This window comes from Cheilinus undulatus, linkage group 4 (assembly GCF_018320785.1).
Source record: "Cheilinus undulatus linkage group 4, ASM1832078v1, whole genome shotgun sequence".
Classification (NCBI taxonomy): Eukaryota; Metazoa; Chordata; class Actinopteri; order Labriformes; family Labridae; genus Cheilinus; species Cheilinus undulatus.
Window position 1 is genome coordinate 6,249,549 of NC_054868.1, and position 14,010 is coordinate 6,263,558.

The 14,010-nt window shown below is 38.5% G+C and overlaps 1 protein-coding gene across 1 annotated transcript in view; it reads right to left on the reverse strand.

Annotated features, from left to right (window-relative positions):
• Positions 1–367: 367 nt before the first annotated feature.
• wdr17 (WD repeat domain 17) overlaps positions 368–14,010 on the reverse strand; it is a 50,443-nt gene continuing 36,800 nt past the window's right edge. Inside the window, exons 21-32 of the mRNA XM_041786030.1 lie at positions 12,731–12,863; positions 12,385–12,473; positions 11,732–11,831; positions 10,086–10,225; positions 9,703–9,814; positions 9,449–9,590; positions 8,578–8,680; positions 8,379–8,480; positions 6,883–6,981; positions 4,412–4,479; positions 2,147–2,244; positions 368–807 (exon numbers count right to left, since the gene is read on the reverse strand). Of these exons, the coding sequence (XP_041641964.1) occupies positions 688–807; positions 2,147–2,244; positions 4,412–4,479; positions 6,883–6,981; positions 8,379–8,480; positions 8,578–8,680; positions 9,449–9,590; positions 9,703–9,814; positions 10,086–10,225; positions 11,732–11,831; positions 12,385–12,473; positions 12,731–12,863 (1,306 nt within the window). The 3' untranslated portion in view covers positions 368–687. The remainder of the gene's footprint in view (positions 808–2,146; positions 2,245–4,411; positions 4,480–6,882; positions 6,982–8,378; positions 8,481–8,577; positions 8,681–9,448; positions 9,591–9,702; positions 9,815–10,085; positions 10,226–11,731; positions 11,832–12,384; positions 12,474–12,730; positions 12,864–14,010) is intronic.

Sequence of the window (14,010 nt, forward strand, 5' to 3'; positions counted from 1 at the left end):
ACTGAACAACTGTCAAAGCATTTTCTGACAAATACTTGAGTGTATTAGCTCCAGCTGTGTTTACACGACGGCCGTGTGTTTAAACAATCCCTGCACCGATGAGTGGATGGATCTAATATTCATACATGCATTAAATGCACATCATCTCTCAACATCACATGCATGAATTCACGCTTTTCTTATTTTTATGATCTGCTGTCTGTTGCCTTCAGGCCTGTGACGCTACTGCTGAGTTCATACTTGAGTACCATCTGTGTCTTTATGTGCTTCACACTCTGCTGCTCTCTGAAGCCTGCATGTTTAAGTTTCAGTGTGAGTGCAACACAGTCAGGCCAAGTCTCATGTAAATACACAGTGGTAGCTTTATTCCAGCATTTTCTTTTTTACACAATAGAATAAATTATGATCATATGCACAAACTTAAGTAATTCTCCACTCCTTGGATAAAGCGTGATGATTTGTTGGCTAAGTTCTCGTCACATTACAGCTAAGCTACCCGTCTCAAACAAATGAACTGTTTGTTGATGTTTTCTGGCTCGGGAAATTACAAAATACTGTTGGCCGGTTGGTTGAAGAACAAAAATGTTACTCTCAGCCCAGTTTTCATTATTCTTTTCCATTACAACATCTCACAATTAGCTACGTCTGTCATGAAATGCCCTCTATGAACGTTTCAGTTCTTGTGTGCTAGAAAGGGTTGATGCGGATTCCTGTTCCCAGAGGAGAGAAGGGGTTTACTTTAGCCCACATCAGAGCATCATTCAGGGAGATCGCCGATTTACCATCCTCCAGTAAAAACACCGGACCCTAAGAATAAAGAAAAAAAACATGAGAAAGATGAGGACAGAATGGCATCTTGTAGGAGAAGTGCAGGTTAACTGGCATAAAAATACAGTGTGTGACCTGAGTAATCATGCATTTTCCCAGGCATGTTCAACATTCATGGTTGTCCATCCATCAGCAATAATAAATACAACATAAAAGACTAGGGATGGAATTTTTCTGTATTTTCAGTATCAAAAGTACTCGCAGAGCCTAATGAACGAGTACTTGAGTACTCACATATTATGATTACCACTAGAAAACCATCACACACGGGACTGCAGGCAGCCTGCTACGTTAATTTCTATCCTCTCCTGCCCATCAGCATTTCAAATCCCAGCTCTAAATGAATTTACAGGATAATGTTACCGAGGGCTGTTGACTGTATAAATATAAAGACAACTTCAATGTGGAGCTCTGCAGTAGTAACAAGAGAGTCCTAACATTATTCAGCCATCCAGGCCATCTCCTCCACAGACCAAAACATGCTACACTCAGAGAAAACCTAACTTAAACTAGACTAACCCCTCACCAGGTTTAACTTAATATGAACTAGCCTCCCTTAACCAAGCCTGATCTAAACTTACCTAACCTTGCCTAATATAACATAACTAACCTAATCTAGCCTAGCCTGAACAAGCCTGGTTTATCTTTGTTGTACCTAACCTAATCTAAACTAACCTAGCCTAATCTAACCTAGTCTAGCCTAACCTTATTTAGCGTAGTCTTGCCTTACCTAGCCTAGTCTAGCCCAACCTAACCTAACCTAGCTAAGCTAAAGCTAATCTGAATTAACCTCATCTAACCTAGCCTAATCTAACCTCACCTAACATATCATAACATAGCCTAGCCTAGCTTAACCTAACATGACCAAGCCTGGTCCATCCTTGCCTCACCTAACCTAATCTAGCCTACCCATACCTAACCTAACCTTGTATGACATAGCAAAAATTAACCTAGCCTGACCTCACCTAGCCTAGTCCAGCCCAACCTAACCTAACTTAACCCAACCCAACCAAACTAGCCTAGCCTAACTTACCCATACCTAATCTAGAGGAAATTAACCTAATAAATAATTGTGTTTTTTATCTGATATATTTAATGCAGGTGGCAGGACATGATGTGTACAATAGAACTGAATAACTTTCCTCAAATGCATTAAAGACTGCTTGAAAAAATTTGGGTTTATAAAAAAATAATAAAATGTAACAAAAACACTAAAGTACGGGTACTTAAAAATCTTCATTAAGAGGAAAAGGTATTTGTACTATCTATACTTTCATGCCTGGTGTAGAAATTGATACAATCCTATAAGCACACACACCTGTATCCTGTGTCCAGTGAAGCAGGAGAGCTGAACGTCAGAGTGACTCGGCAGATTGGAACCCGTCACATAATCAGCACCACATAAAACTAAAGCATCTGAGAGAAAGAGACTGTGTCACTGGTTGAAAGATTGAAACACATAATAACATCATAATCAGGGGCAGAGCCAAAAGTGTAAAATATCCAGGGCTTAGCTGAAACTTAGGAGGGTCTGAGGTAGGGAAATGACTAAACTGATGCCTTAGGGCTACTCCATTATGGGAAAAACCAAAACCAAACAAAGGATTATTTTTGACAGATTTTGAGATCACTGTTAATAAACACAGTTACTCCTTAATTTTAACATGTCTGCATTACATGCATTTCTCAACTTAAACACTCACATTTGAAAATTAAAGATAAAATGACAAATAAGTGACAGAACCTAAATATATAGAAGTTCAGATGTAACAGTGAATAAAAAATAATTATAATTATATATATGGCCAACAACAAACACTGAAACATTTACCACATGACAAAACCGTTAGGCAAAGGGAGTGTAGCACGATGCGGCACAGAAATGGTATAATTATGATCGATGGAAGCCAAAATTGTCATTGAAATTGAAGGTGATTAAAAGTCTACGTATCTGGTATCATTTTACAGCATCATGCTAGCCTTTATTTATGTGAACAGGTTGGTAAAGTTGGAGCCTATGAGAAAGCCTATGAAATATAGAACTATGCACTGCTAAACTGTCAACAAGAGGGGGAGGACCATCTGATGAAAATAAAACAAACCTTTAAAATAATTTTAAGAACTGTAATAGTATTCATATTAGTACTCAGTGAGTACCTGAATCTAAGTACTTGTTATATCTATGCATTCCAAATCTGAAGCTCCCCCATAAACTTGTTCCTTATCAGGCAGTTACACACACTATTTACAAGCCATCTCATGTACAAATGTAGATTTAAAACGCCAACAAATCCAATCAGCATTTCAGCAAAAGTCATACAGTTCCACCTTCGAAAAACATCCTTTAGAGCCAACATAATTTTACAATCCTTTTTTCTCAAATTGTCCAAATCACTGTGAAATCAACATGTTAAAGATCAATTATTTTCATTTCTGCCTCCTAAAAAGAACAGTGTCTGATGTTAATTACTCAAATAAAGGTAAGGAAGGAATTTAGTATAAAAATTTGCTGGTGGCAAAATTTTTTATGAAAAGGAGCATGTAAAGTAAAATATCTGGTTCCTGCTTCATGCAATTTGGCTAAATCTTAGAAAAACAAATACGACAAAACAACATCCAGGTAGATGTATGCTATATTAAAAAATCAAGGCTGTCCTGATCGCTTGTATCAGACTGGAACAAATTTAAGCATTTTTTAATTTATCAGTGTTCTTGATTTGATTAAATCAGCCCAGCTGATTATTTATGTCAGCTGTCGTAAACATGTGACAGTTCGCAGCAGGCCGCATGAGTAAGACAACAGAGTGGCATTAGCAACATTAGCAATCCTGTAGCTAAAATGACAGTGGACTGGAAATACTTTAAGTTTGAGGGGTAACAGTCTAACAGCACCTGCAACATGACTGTTTCTCAAGGCAGTGGCAGCAAAACTGCGTTTAATCCATTGGATCCAACATCTTTGAATTCAACATGCAATGGAAAATGGTGACTTCACTATAGCAACATTTTTGGACTAATTACTAAAGTGAAACAGAGCTACTACACCATTTTGGGTAGAGATGGTTTACGACAATGTTGGCTGTACTAAGTTAACTGGAAAAAAGCTTGAGACATCTAGTGGTTATTCTGTGTACTCAGGTTATTTTTGTAAACAAAAACCATTGAAACTCAAATATGAGTATCAGATTGGGACTTGGAATCGGTAAAAAATCAGATCAGGATCAGAAGCCAAAAATGCTGTTTGGGAAATTGCTAGAAAAAAATTCAAAGTGCTTAACCTTCGCACCAGCAAGCCCTGTTGGTTTGGTTCTAGTTTGTCACATAACTTCTTCCCCCTGCAGGACACTTAGAAATAAAGCCTCTAAGTACATAAAAAATGCTCTATAATACTGAACGATCACTATAAATATGGTTTCTTCTGACAGCTCAGCAGTCAGGCTCTTAAATTCAGCTTCTTTGATTTGTTAACAGACTTTCTTGTTTCTCGGTGGCACATCCAGCAGATTAACACAATCATGATTTATGAGTATTTTATTTCCCTAATCCCACTGAAACCCTTTGTATTCAAAAGTTATAATTTTACCAGGGTCTGTAGGTTGGATTCTCCTCTCGAGGCAGCTGAACTCATCTCTCTGACTCTCTGATGGAGGACTGTTGAAGACAGACAGACAATATGATAAATGTGATGCTGTCAAGAACCATCAGAGATGCAAAGTCCTTATAGAAACAACAGTTACTGCAACACTGAACAAAACCTGACAAAAACATGCTCTCTGGTTTAATATCTGTATGTTTTTTCCCCTTGGACTGATTTCAACCTCAAGTAGATCTAACAGTTTGAGCTGCAATGTAAATATTCTAACAGTGTAAGACGAGGTCATGAGCAGAGTCTAAAAGTCTGGATTTAATGCAATCAATAAAATCCAGACCTTTTATTTAGTTGGCCTCCTTTTGCAGCTCTAACAGCATCCACCCCTCTCGAAAGGCTTTCTACAAGAAGGCTTTCTGTTCCAGTTCATCCCAAAGGTGCTCAATGGTGCTGAGGTCAGGGTTTTGTGCGGGCCAGTCAACTTCTTCCAAACTGAACTTGTCTCATCAAACCATCTTTTTATAGTCCTTGCTCTGTGCACTGAAGCACAGTCATGCTGGAATAGAAAAGGGCCTTCCCCAAACTGTTGCCACAAAGTTGGACACATAGCATTGTCCAAAATGTCTTTGTGTGCTGAAGAACCTTAAGAGGATTAGCTGAAAAAATGTTGATGTCCATCTAATTTAAACAAAAAACTTTCTTTGGGCGAAGGTGGCTTGGCAGTTAGGTTGCTCCCCATGTACAAAATCTGATTGTCCAAGCAGACAGCGCAGGATCAAATCTGACTTGTGGCTCCTTTCCTGCATGTCATTCCCCACTTTCTCTCTTCCTCTGATTTTCAACACCTTCTACTGTCCTGTCTGCTTTAAAGGTATAGTGTGCAACATAGCATTTAGTGTATCATCATTAGTCTTTAATCACCAGAACAAAGGAAATTGTTTGTATTATTGTTTGCTCCCTTCTGTGATGCTGTAGAAACATGCAAGATGTAAATATTCAAGATGGCCGAGTCCAGGGTGAGGACCCTAATAATGTCAGATGATTAAACACTAATTTAAAGGGGTGTACTTATGACTACTATGTTCCATTTTTACCAAGTTTGCTTTGCTAAATGCTACTTGGCAACATTTTACACGCTGTACCTTCAAACAAATAGCTGAATAATGACATTTAAAACTTGAGCTTCTCTTTGGTTGAGTTTTCTTTTTTTATATAATGACCTGTGTTGTTGACATCTTGGCCAGATCACAGCTGTGAAAGAGATCTCGATCTCAGGGTGTCTTCATCTGGTTAAATCAAAGTAAAATAAAAACTAAAAAAACAGGCACAGGAGGAGGAGGAGGATGACTTCTGGTGATTAGTGACACCAGAGCAGAGCAGGGAGAGCTCAGTGTGTCTTTGCTCATGTGTCATTGTTGGTGTGTGCTGTCAGCTCTGTCACCCTCTGCAGCCTGACACATCAGTCAGACTCTACCTCTCATGCCATCACAAAAACAAAGTCATAACCCGGTTATTTCACACAGATAACAATGTCTGACGGCAGATTGTCAGACACTCAGGATTGTGCTTGAGCCTGAATCTTGTCATGAGACCTCAGAAACATGTTTTTATCTCCTGTTACCTGATCTGTCAGTCAGGCTGCAGCGTGAACATCTGTCATTAATCAGACAGCACTTCTGTTGCCTCAGAGGGGGTTATACCCTGTTTCTTTGTTTTATACTACGAGATTTTAAGGTAGATAAGTCTGTATGTGTGTATAAATGCCTGTGAGTGTACATGTATGTTTATAGAACAGAAAAGAAAAACTTAGAGGAACACTTTTTTACTTTTGCATGTAACCAAAACATTTTCATTTATAAAAATCAGCAATTTGATGTTTGTTTTTTCTGCATTTATATATTAACTTCCCAGCTACCTCATTAGGTATACCATTGCAAATGCTCATAAAGGCAAAGATCTACTCTAGTATTAAAAGCATTTACAGTGTTATTGATAAGGACTGGGATTTTTAAGGTGTATCAGAAAGGGTATTTATATCTTTAAAAGCTAACCTACAGGGAAAATACTCTCCAATATGTCCTTGATCAAAGATATGGCAGTAAACTCTTAAGAGTTTATCTTAAAGAAAGGGAGATTGGTGATGGTTTTGACACTGGGAGAGTTGTAACACCACTATTTCCACAAATCAGGGAGACATGATCATTTCAGTGTTAACCCACTTCCTCTCTGATTCCTCGTGGTGATTTTCAAGACTGAGGACTGTTGGCATGTGGATTATACGTAGGAAAAAAGGATTTTGAGGTAAGAAAGTAACAATTATTACAGTAGAAGTGTTTTCCATTATTGTTCAGCCAAACTTTTCTCCATTTTCAAACCTAAAATCAGATTTTTGTCTTGGTTTTTGGATATCTTCTTAGTTATAATAACAATATCTTTCAGTATACGTGTGCATGTGCATAACATACTTGCTGTTACTTTGTGTGCAGGCCCTCCAGGCATCGAGCTCCACGGACAGCTGCTCGATCTTCAGAGGAACACACACCTCCCTCCTCTTCAACAACTGACTGAGAATCAGAGGGAAACACAGTAACTGGGCTGATTCAATTTAAACTTCATTATCACAATTATCCCAGGAAAGAAACATCGAATGAGCAGCATGACATCAAATTATCACCCAAACCCCTGAGAAAATTACTGCTGCGTACTCCAGTTTGGTCTGAAACTCCTCTACTGTAACTGCTCTGACATTTTTGGCTTTGATTGTCTTGTTTATTTCCTATTCAACCCACTAGACCAGTGGTTCTCAACCTTGGGGTCGGGACCCCATTGGGGGTCACGAGACACTGAAAGAGGGTCACCAAAAAACTCAGAATATTTTTAAAATTACACTGTTGCCACTTTACACAAATTTTACCAAATTTTAACCATTTTTCATCACTTTTTAACACCAAACTTGCCAATTTTAGCACATTTTTGCCACTTAAAACCCACTTTTTTCTGCCTGTTTTGGTCACTGTTAAACCATTTCTTGCCACTTTTTGCTTCATTATTGCCACTATTATGCCACTATTAACCACTTTTAACACCCCTTTTTGCTCATTTTAACCACAATTATCCCATTTTTGCCAGTTTATATCAATTTTTCATACCAGTCCACCTAATTTCCCTCATTTTTTTGCATTTTAAAGCCGTTTGAGCCACCTTTAATCCACTTATACAACTTTGTGTGCCCATTATTGCCAATTTAACACATTTTGGTTATTTTTTGGCCACTTTTATCTAATTTTTGCCACTTTAAACCCATTTATGTTCTTTAAAAATCCAATTTCAACACCTTTTTCCACCATTTTTTGCAATTATTCACTAATTCCATCTTAAATATGTTTTTAACAAAAGCTATTTAATTGTAAGAAGGCTATTTACTACACAAATTAATAGAAATAATTTTTTTCTTCATAAAGAGTGGTTATTACTTAGGTCAAATATAAAATACGGTTTTCATAGCTTAACTTCCCAATGGACCATGATTTTGCTGACCTCCATGGGCCCCAGGTTTGGCTGGGTCCCACAAACCTCCCCCTTTACCCCTCCTTATGGACAGTCTTGTCTTTACACGACTATTCTTGAATGTGAATGGCTGTGTTCAACCACCTTCAGGTACAGCGGGGGTCCCCGGTCTTTGGCACCTATATTTTGGGGGTCCTGGGCTGAAAAGGTTGAGAACCACTGCTCTAGATGACTAAGAAATGTTATAACGCTGCTGCAGTTCACAAGTAAACTTCACTCAAATCACCATTTGTTGACATTGCACCAAAGAGGGAAATCTATAAAAGCCCATACTTTTTACTTTGGGCATGGCACATTAAACCTTTTAGACACATGAAATTCTCCAGAAAGGGATATTGTTTGAAGTTTTACTGAATGTTAACAAAAAAACACATTCTCTCAGTTGTGTGTCTACCTGGTGTACTCGTAGAGAGCAGGTACAATGCTGGAATACTGTCGTCTTATGGCGAGCAGACCTCCGATATAACCACACAGGATCAACAGCTCACTGCGAGTTCTACACACAAAAACACACACGACAATAAGCTCCAGCCCTGTCTTAACACATTAACACGAAATATTTAAATATACATTAAAGTAACACATGTTCTCACTCTGTGAATTTGGACACAATAAGGCGGTCTGTTCTGATGTAACTCATCAGGTCAAGGATCGGATAAACACTGTCCAGCGTCCAATCAGATTGAGTCAGCTGTTCTGGTGAGGAAGAAAAGATTAAAATAAATAATATATTTACATGGATTTTCTCTGTTATTTATTTAGCTGTGTTGTCTTTTAATCTAGGAGTATAACTTCATGATTGGTAGAAGGGTTAGCGCTGTTTTCCACCTCAAAAGTTAACTTGGCAGCTCCATAACCCACTGAGTCTATCAGGTTTATCTTTTCTATAATAGATGTGGGGTTTCATTAAAATTCTGTGGGTTTCTACTTCAAAAGTCAACTTTTTCTCGTTAATGGCATCGTAGTAGTTTTGTGACCTCCTGATGACCTGATACTTGTGCCACAGGATGAGACGCGATGTTGATATAATGCTGATTTACTGTCAGGAGTCTGTGTATTGTGTTGTATTTGAAGTTCACCAGATACCTTGCATGCTTTCCAGCTGTTTACAGCCATGAAATTAGACCATCACAGTGCAGCTGGAGTATGTGTAAATTAGGGGTCAGCCATGCCAGGTAAATACTAGGAGGCATAAATCCAACGCTAACTCCAATACCACTCAAAGATTCTCTGGGAATGTGAGCCTTTATTCAAGTCAAGTGAATCTACCTGAGCTTTGACATTACCTTTTGTGCCTAGTAGTCATTAAAAATACATTGCAGGTTTAAAAATAGAGGGGTTCCCCTTTAAATGAACATTTCAGTGTTGTTGTGTCATGTGAAAGCTGATTTGAATGAAGATCTGTCTTCGCTATTAAATGTTACAGTTAACCTCAAAATCACAGTAGGACTGAGCTGTCAATACCTTTAACGTGATCTATCCCGATCTGCAGAGCATTTTCAGGTTCAGAGCTCAGCAGATAAAATTTAACCGCTGAAAACAAATCTTTTTCCCGCTTTGCCTCCTCAGCCAAGACCTTACACTCTTCTATCGAAGGCAGACCACACTGGAAAGACAGAAAAATGCATAATCTTAAAGGTAATCTTATCATATCGCATACAGTACCTCTATCTTCATCTAAAACGTGTTTTAGTTTAAAGTTAATGATTCCCACTGACCTTTTGATGTAACTGGTTGATTTCAGCAGCACTTGCGGGATACAATGCACAAAGCTTGGCCAATAAAATGTGATTGTCGGGGATCATTTGCAAAAGTTCAGCAGATAGATCCCTGGATGGAGATCAAGGTAAAGAAGAGAGTGATTTTCAAAGACTTCATCTTGGTGAAAGCCACACTGCACGAATGCTTGAGCACAACCAACTTACAACTTGTAAGATAACTCCTAGCTTTATTTCTGCTCAGGTTAAAGCAAACGTACCTACTGCAACACGTGTAAACACCAACAAGCCAGAAATTGACCTGTTAGTTTGAATTACTATTACAGTTTTTGGGTACAGTGATAGGGTATCCACAAATGGGACATATGTGAATAAAGACGTACCATGAAGGTGTGCTCATGTATTTCCTGGCCAAGAGTTCAAGGCAGTAAGCTGTGCACTGATTGGCTGGCTCTCCCAGGACAAGGCCCACACACGCAGTTAGCTCCAGCTCATTTCCTCTGATCAGACTGGACATCGCTAACTAAAAACAAAACACACACATACACACCCTGAATGCTGGAGTTTTTGTATCATTAATCATTAGCTGTGGGAAAGGAGGCAGGCTTGCATGCAAATACAATATGTGGCTTTGAATAATACAAAAAAGTATTTAATAAGCTAAAAAATCAACTGTGAAAAAGTTTATGATACTATAAGCTTAATTTTTGCACTGAAACATCTGTGCAAGTCAAAAATGACAACTCCCATGAGATACACCTATATAAGATTTTTTAGAACTTTAATATTACGTGTCTTGTTAACATGGCTGTCATGATGGAGCCACCATGACAGTCAGGACTTGATTTTCATTGCTATATAAATGCCGGATATTGCCTGAAAGACTGCGACTTAACAGTGTTAATTTCATCGACTAAAACTATGACTAAAGCTATTTGTCGACAGCATTTTTTTCCATGAAAAAGTATACTAAGACTGTATCTCTTCTGTCTCTCAGCTGTAGAAAGCAGGGACCCCAGGTTTGGCAGAGCGCATAGAACACACTACCATGACTTGGTACCAGATTCAGGCAAGAAAATAAATGCTTGGACTGAAAGTAAAGACTAAAAGGTGAGGACTTCTTATGGACTAAAACTAAAAAGGATAGAACTGACTAAAATGGGACTAAAACTAAAAGACATTTCATCTAAAGACTAAGACTAACATTAAAAATATCTGCCAAAATTAACACTGCTACATAATGAAGACGGAACTGCTGCTGCAACCTGCTGTTCTGTTGCTGTACCTCATTCATGTTTTGTGCTGCTTACTTGTGATCGATGACGGATATTCTCTACTATCAGTTACGAGTTCAGTTACCCAGGCTCGCCCCTGCAACGGGGACCTCCATCCCCCCTCCCCCTGTAAACACTGTAGCCCCACTAGGCATTTCCAAGAGACCAGATGCACTACTCAAACGTTCTCATCTCTATAGTTTACCTCTGGATCTGAAGGGAGGACTTTGCTCATTAAAGCTACACTCCATAAGGTGTTTTACTAAACAGTAAAGCAATGTTTTGGTTTCATGGATGAATTCCACATAATGAGGGGGAAAAACCGCTTGCGCTACAAGCATTGCTTTCCTGACAACTTTGTGAGTAGTTTGCACTTTAATCAGAAAGGAAGAAAATGGTGGAGATGACTCATGTTTTTTTTTTATATAAACCTGTTTCAGGTTTATCTCTGATGGAAACTCCAAGCATTGCTGCTTAACACTCCCTGCAGCATCAAACCATTTATTAAATAGGCATTTTTTAAACTAGTCACTGGATATTAAGTACTGCAAAGAAAGTGAATTAATGTGTCTCTCCAGATGTTAAGAAGAAAAACTGTGACTTTAAAATTTTGATGTACTACCAGATGAGTGGCTATAACTGAATTATATCAGTTTATGGTCAGGTGTTATCAACACATCCAGTATTTGTATTAAAAATCTACCACTTGATTCAGACTTAAAAGTGTACCTTGCACAGACATGATGAGGACTTACTGTGATGTTATCCACAGCTAGATGGCAGCACGCAGCCAGAACAGAACACCCATCCTGGAAGTACCACTCTGCTAGCTCCTTACAAACCTTATGGAGGAGACTGGACATAGAAGAGATGAAAAAAATCAGAGATAATGATCTTAAATGTCAACTAAAACATATTCAACAGTCATAGACCAGTGAAAAAAACACTAAAATTTCCGTTTATTTCCGTATGGTCTGGATACACAACAGGGCAGGGCACACTTTCTTGCATTGCAGGCTTCCTTTTCTGGGCTGGCCTATTCAAATGAGGTTTGAAGAAGACTTTCTTAAGATGTTAAAATAAATATAAACTTTAGAAAAGAAACAATAATACAAATATGTTCTTGCTGGCCTTGCCCTTTATGCCAACAGCTGGGTGGGGATGTCTGTCGTGCAACTGTACTTTCAATGTCCACATCTGCAGCATCACTGTCAAATCTGCTGTTTTTTACTTACTCATTTATTAAAGTGTACACCACTGAACTACTCCCCTGTTGGACTAAATCTGTCTGTATTTCTGCTAAACCATCATAGCTTAGTCTCTGTAAAGTGAATTAATAACAGAATAATTTAATTGGTGTCTAAATATGTGTAAGAGAGAGTGAAAAAGAGTGGTGTGTGTGTTTTACCTCTGGTATTGCTGTCTGTTATCCACATCATTATTTGTGTGGTTGACTGCAGAGCTCTGAGGTGAGCGAATGTTTCCTTCACACGCTCCCTGAAAACAAAGATTATTTCTTTATTTTACCATTTCAGAGCTATCTTATCACAACTGACACATACACAGTAATTTCTGACTTTCTCTCCTTGAGCTTGTAATTGCCTGTGCATTTTTTATTTTGGATATCTTCTTTCTATCTTGTCTAATCTTTAGATGTATTAAATGATCTGAAACATTGAAGGGCGACAAATACACGAAAAAGAAAAAAAATAGGAAGGAGGCAAATACTTTTTTTCTCTTTATCCTCTCATTACCTGTGCTACTATTAAGGCTTCCAGTAGTTGTCCCCTTCCTGTGAAGAAAGTTACAAGTTTTTTTATGTCTCCTGTGGCAATGCAGTACGGGATGGCATCATCATTATCCTCTGCCATCAGCTGATCAGCTCTCCTGCAGAACAAGCAAATGTCATTATAATACAGACTTAAAGGAGCAGAATCAAAATGCATTGCAGATTTTTTTTGTAATTTGGTGCATATCTATCCATATGAGTATTTGTATTACTTTTTAAACATATAACTGGCCTCTAGATTTAGGCTTTTGCATCTGACATCACAGTATCTGTCCCACCCCAACCTGGAATGCAAAAAGGAGTAGCACTAGTGGTGTCTGATACAGGCTCAACAGCTAAACAGAGAACGAAGAGTCTGCTGCTGGAAGCCTCCTGTAATACACAGATCTAAGTGTGGCGTATCATATTAGATTTATAAAAAAACACAAAACTTGTCCAACCTTTAAGTGATTCAAGCAGGACAGCTGTTCTCTTTCTACCCCCTTTCTTTCTTTCTCATCATGAGGCCATTTATTACAAGAGAGATTATCAGTTGAAACAGGCTAAAACTTTGTTCTAACCCCTCCTTTTATCAAAATCAAGATGTCAGTAAATCAGAAGTAATCTGGATTCCTCACTGTAACATCATATGCCACAGACTAAGGGTCAATCCAATTTCTACCCCTTAACCCTTCCCCTTGAAACAGAGAGGTAAGGGGTAGGGGTGAAAACCTTCCCTTAAGAAATGAGACGCGACTTGATTGCTGTTCATCATCACACAAATTGCTGATAAATAGCAGCGTCATCAGAGGTGACAATAAAGCTTTGACCATCTCATTCATACTATGGATCTCCCTGCTGATCTTCTCCAGTTAGTTACACAGTTAATAGCCCTGGTTTACACATGTACATACAATAAATTTTCTATAATCATTATGCTGAAATCATTTTTACACTTCTGCGCCTCCTTTTTTGTCTGATGTGCCACTTTTCAACTGAACGCAGTGCATGGAGGGAAACTCATCATATCCCTTGGTTTCAAGTGTGGCCCTGGAAATCTTCGTTTCGAGGGCTATGTAGGCTTTGGACCTAGCTCTAGATTCAAAAGAGAACTGGGACACCCCTTCACCTGACGTGAATGCGCAAAACCAAGGGGAAGAGCTAAGATAAATGTACTATATGCCAATTTAATAGGCCCCCATGTAAAGTGTGAATGGCTGAAATAGAGCACAAATAACTATTAAAGTCCGCATTTCCTTTTGCTTT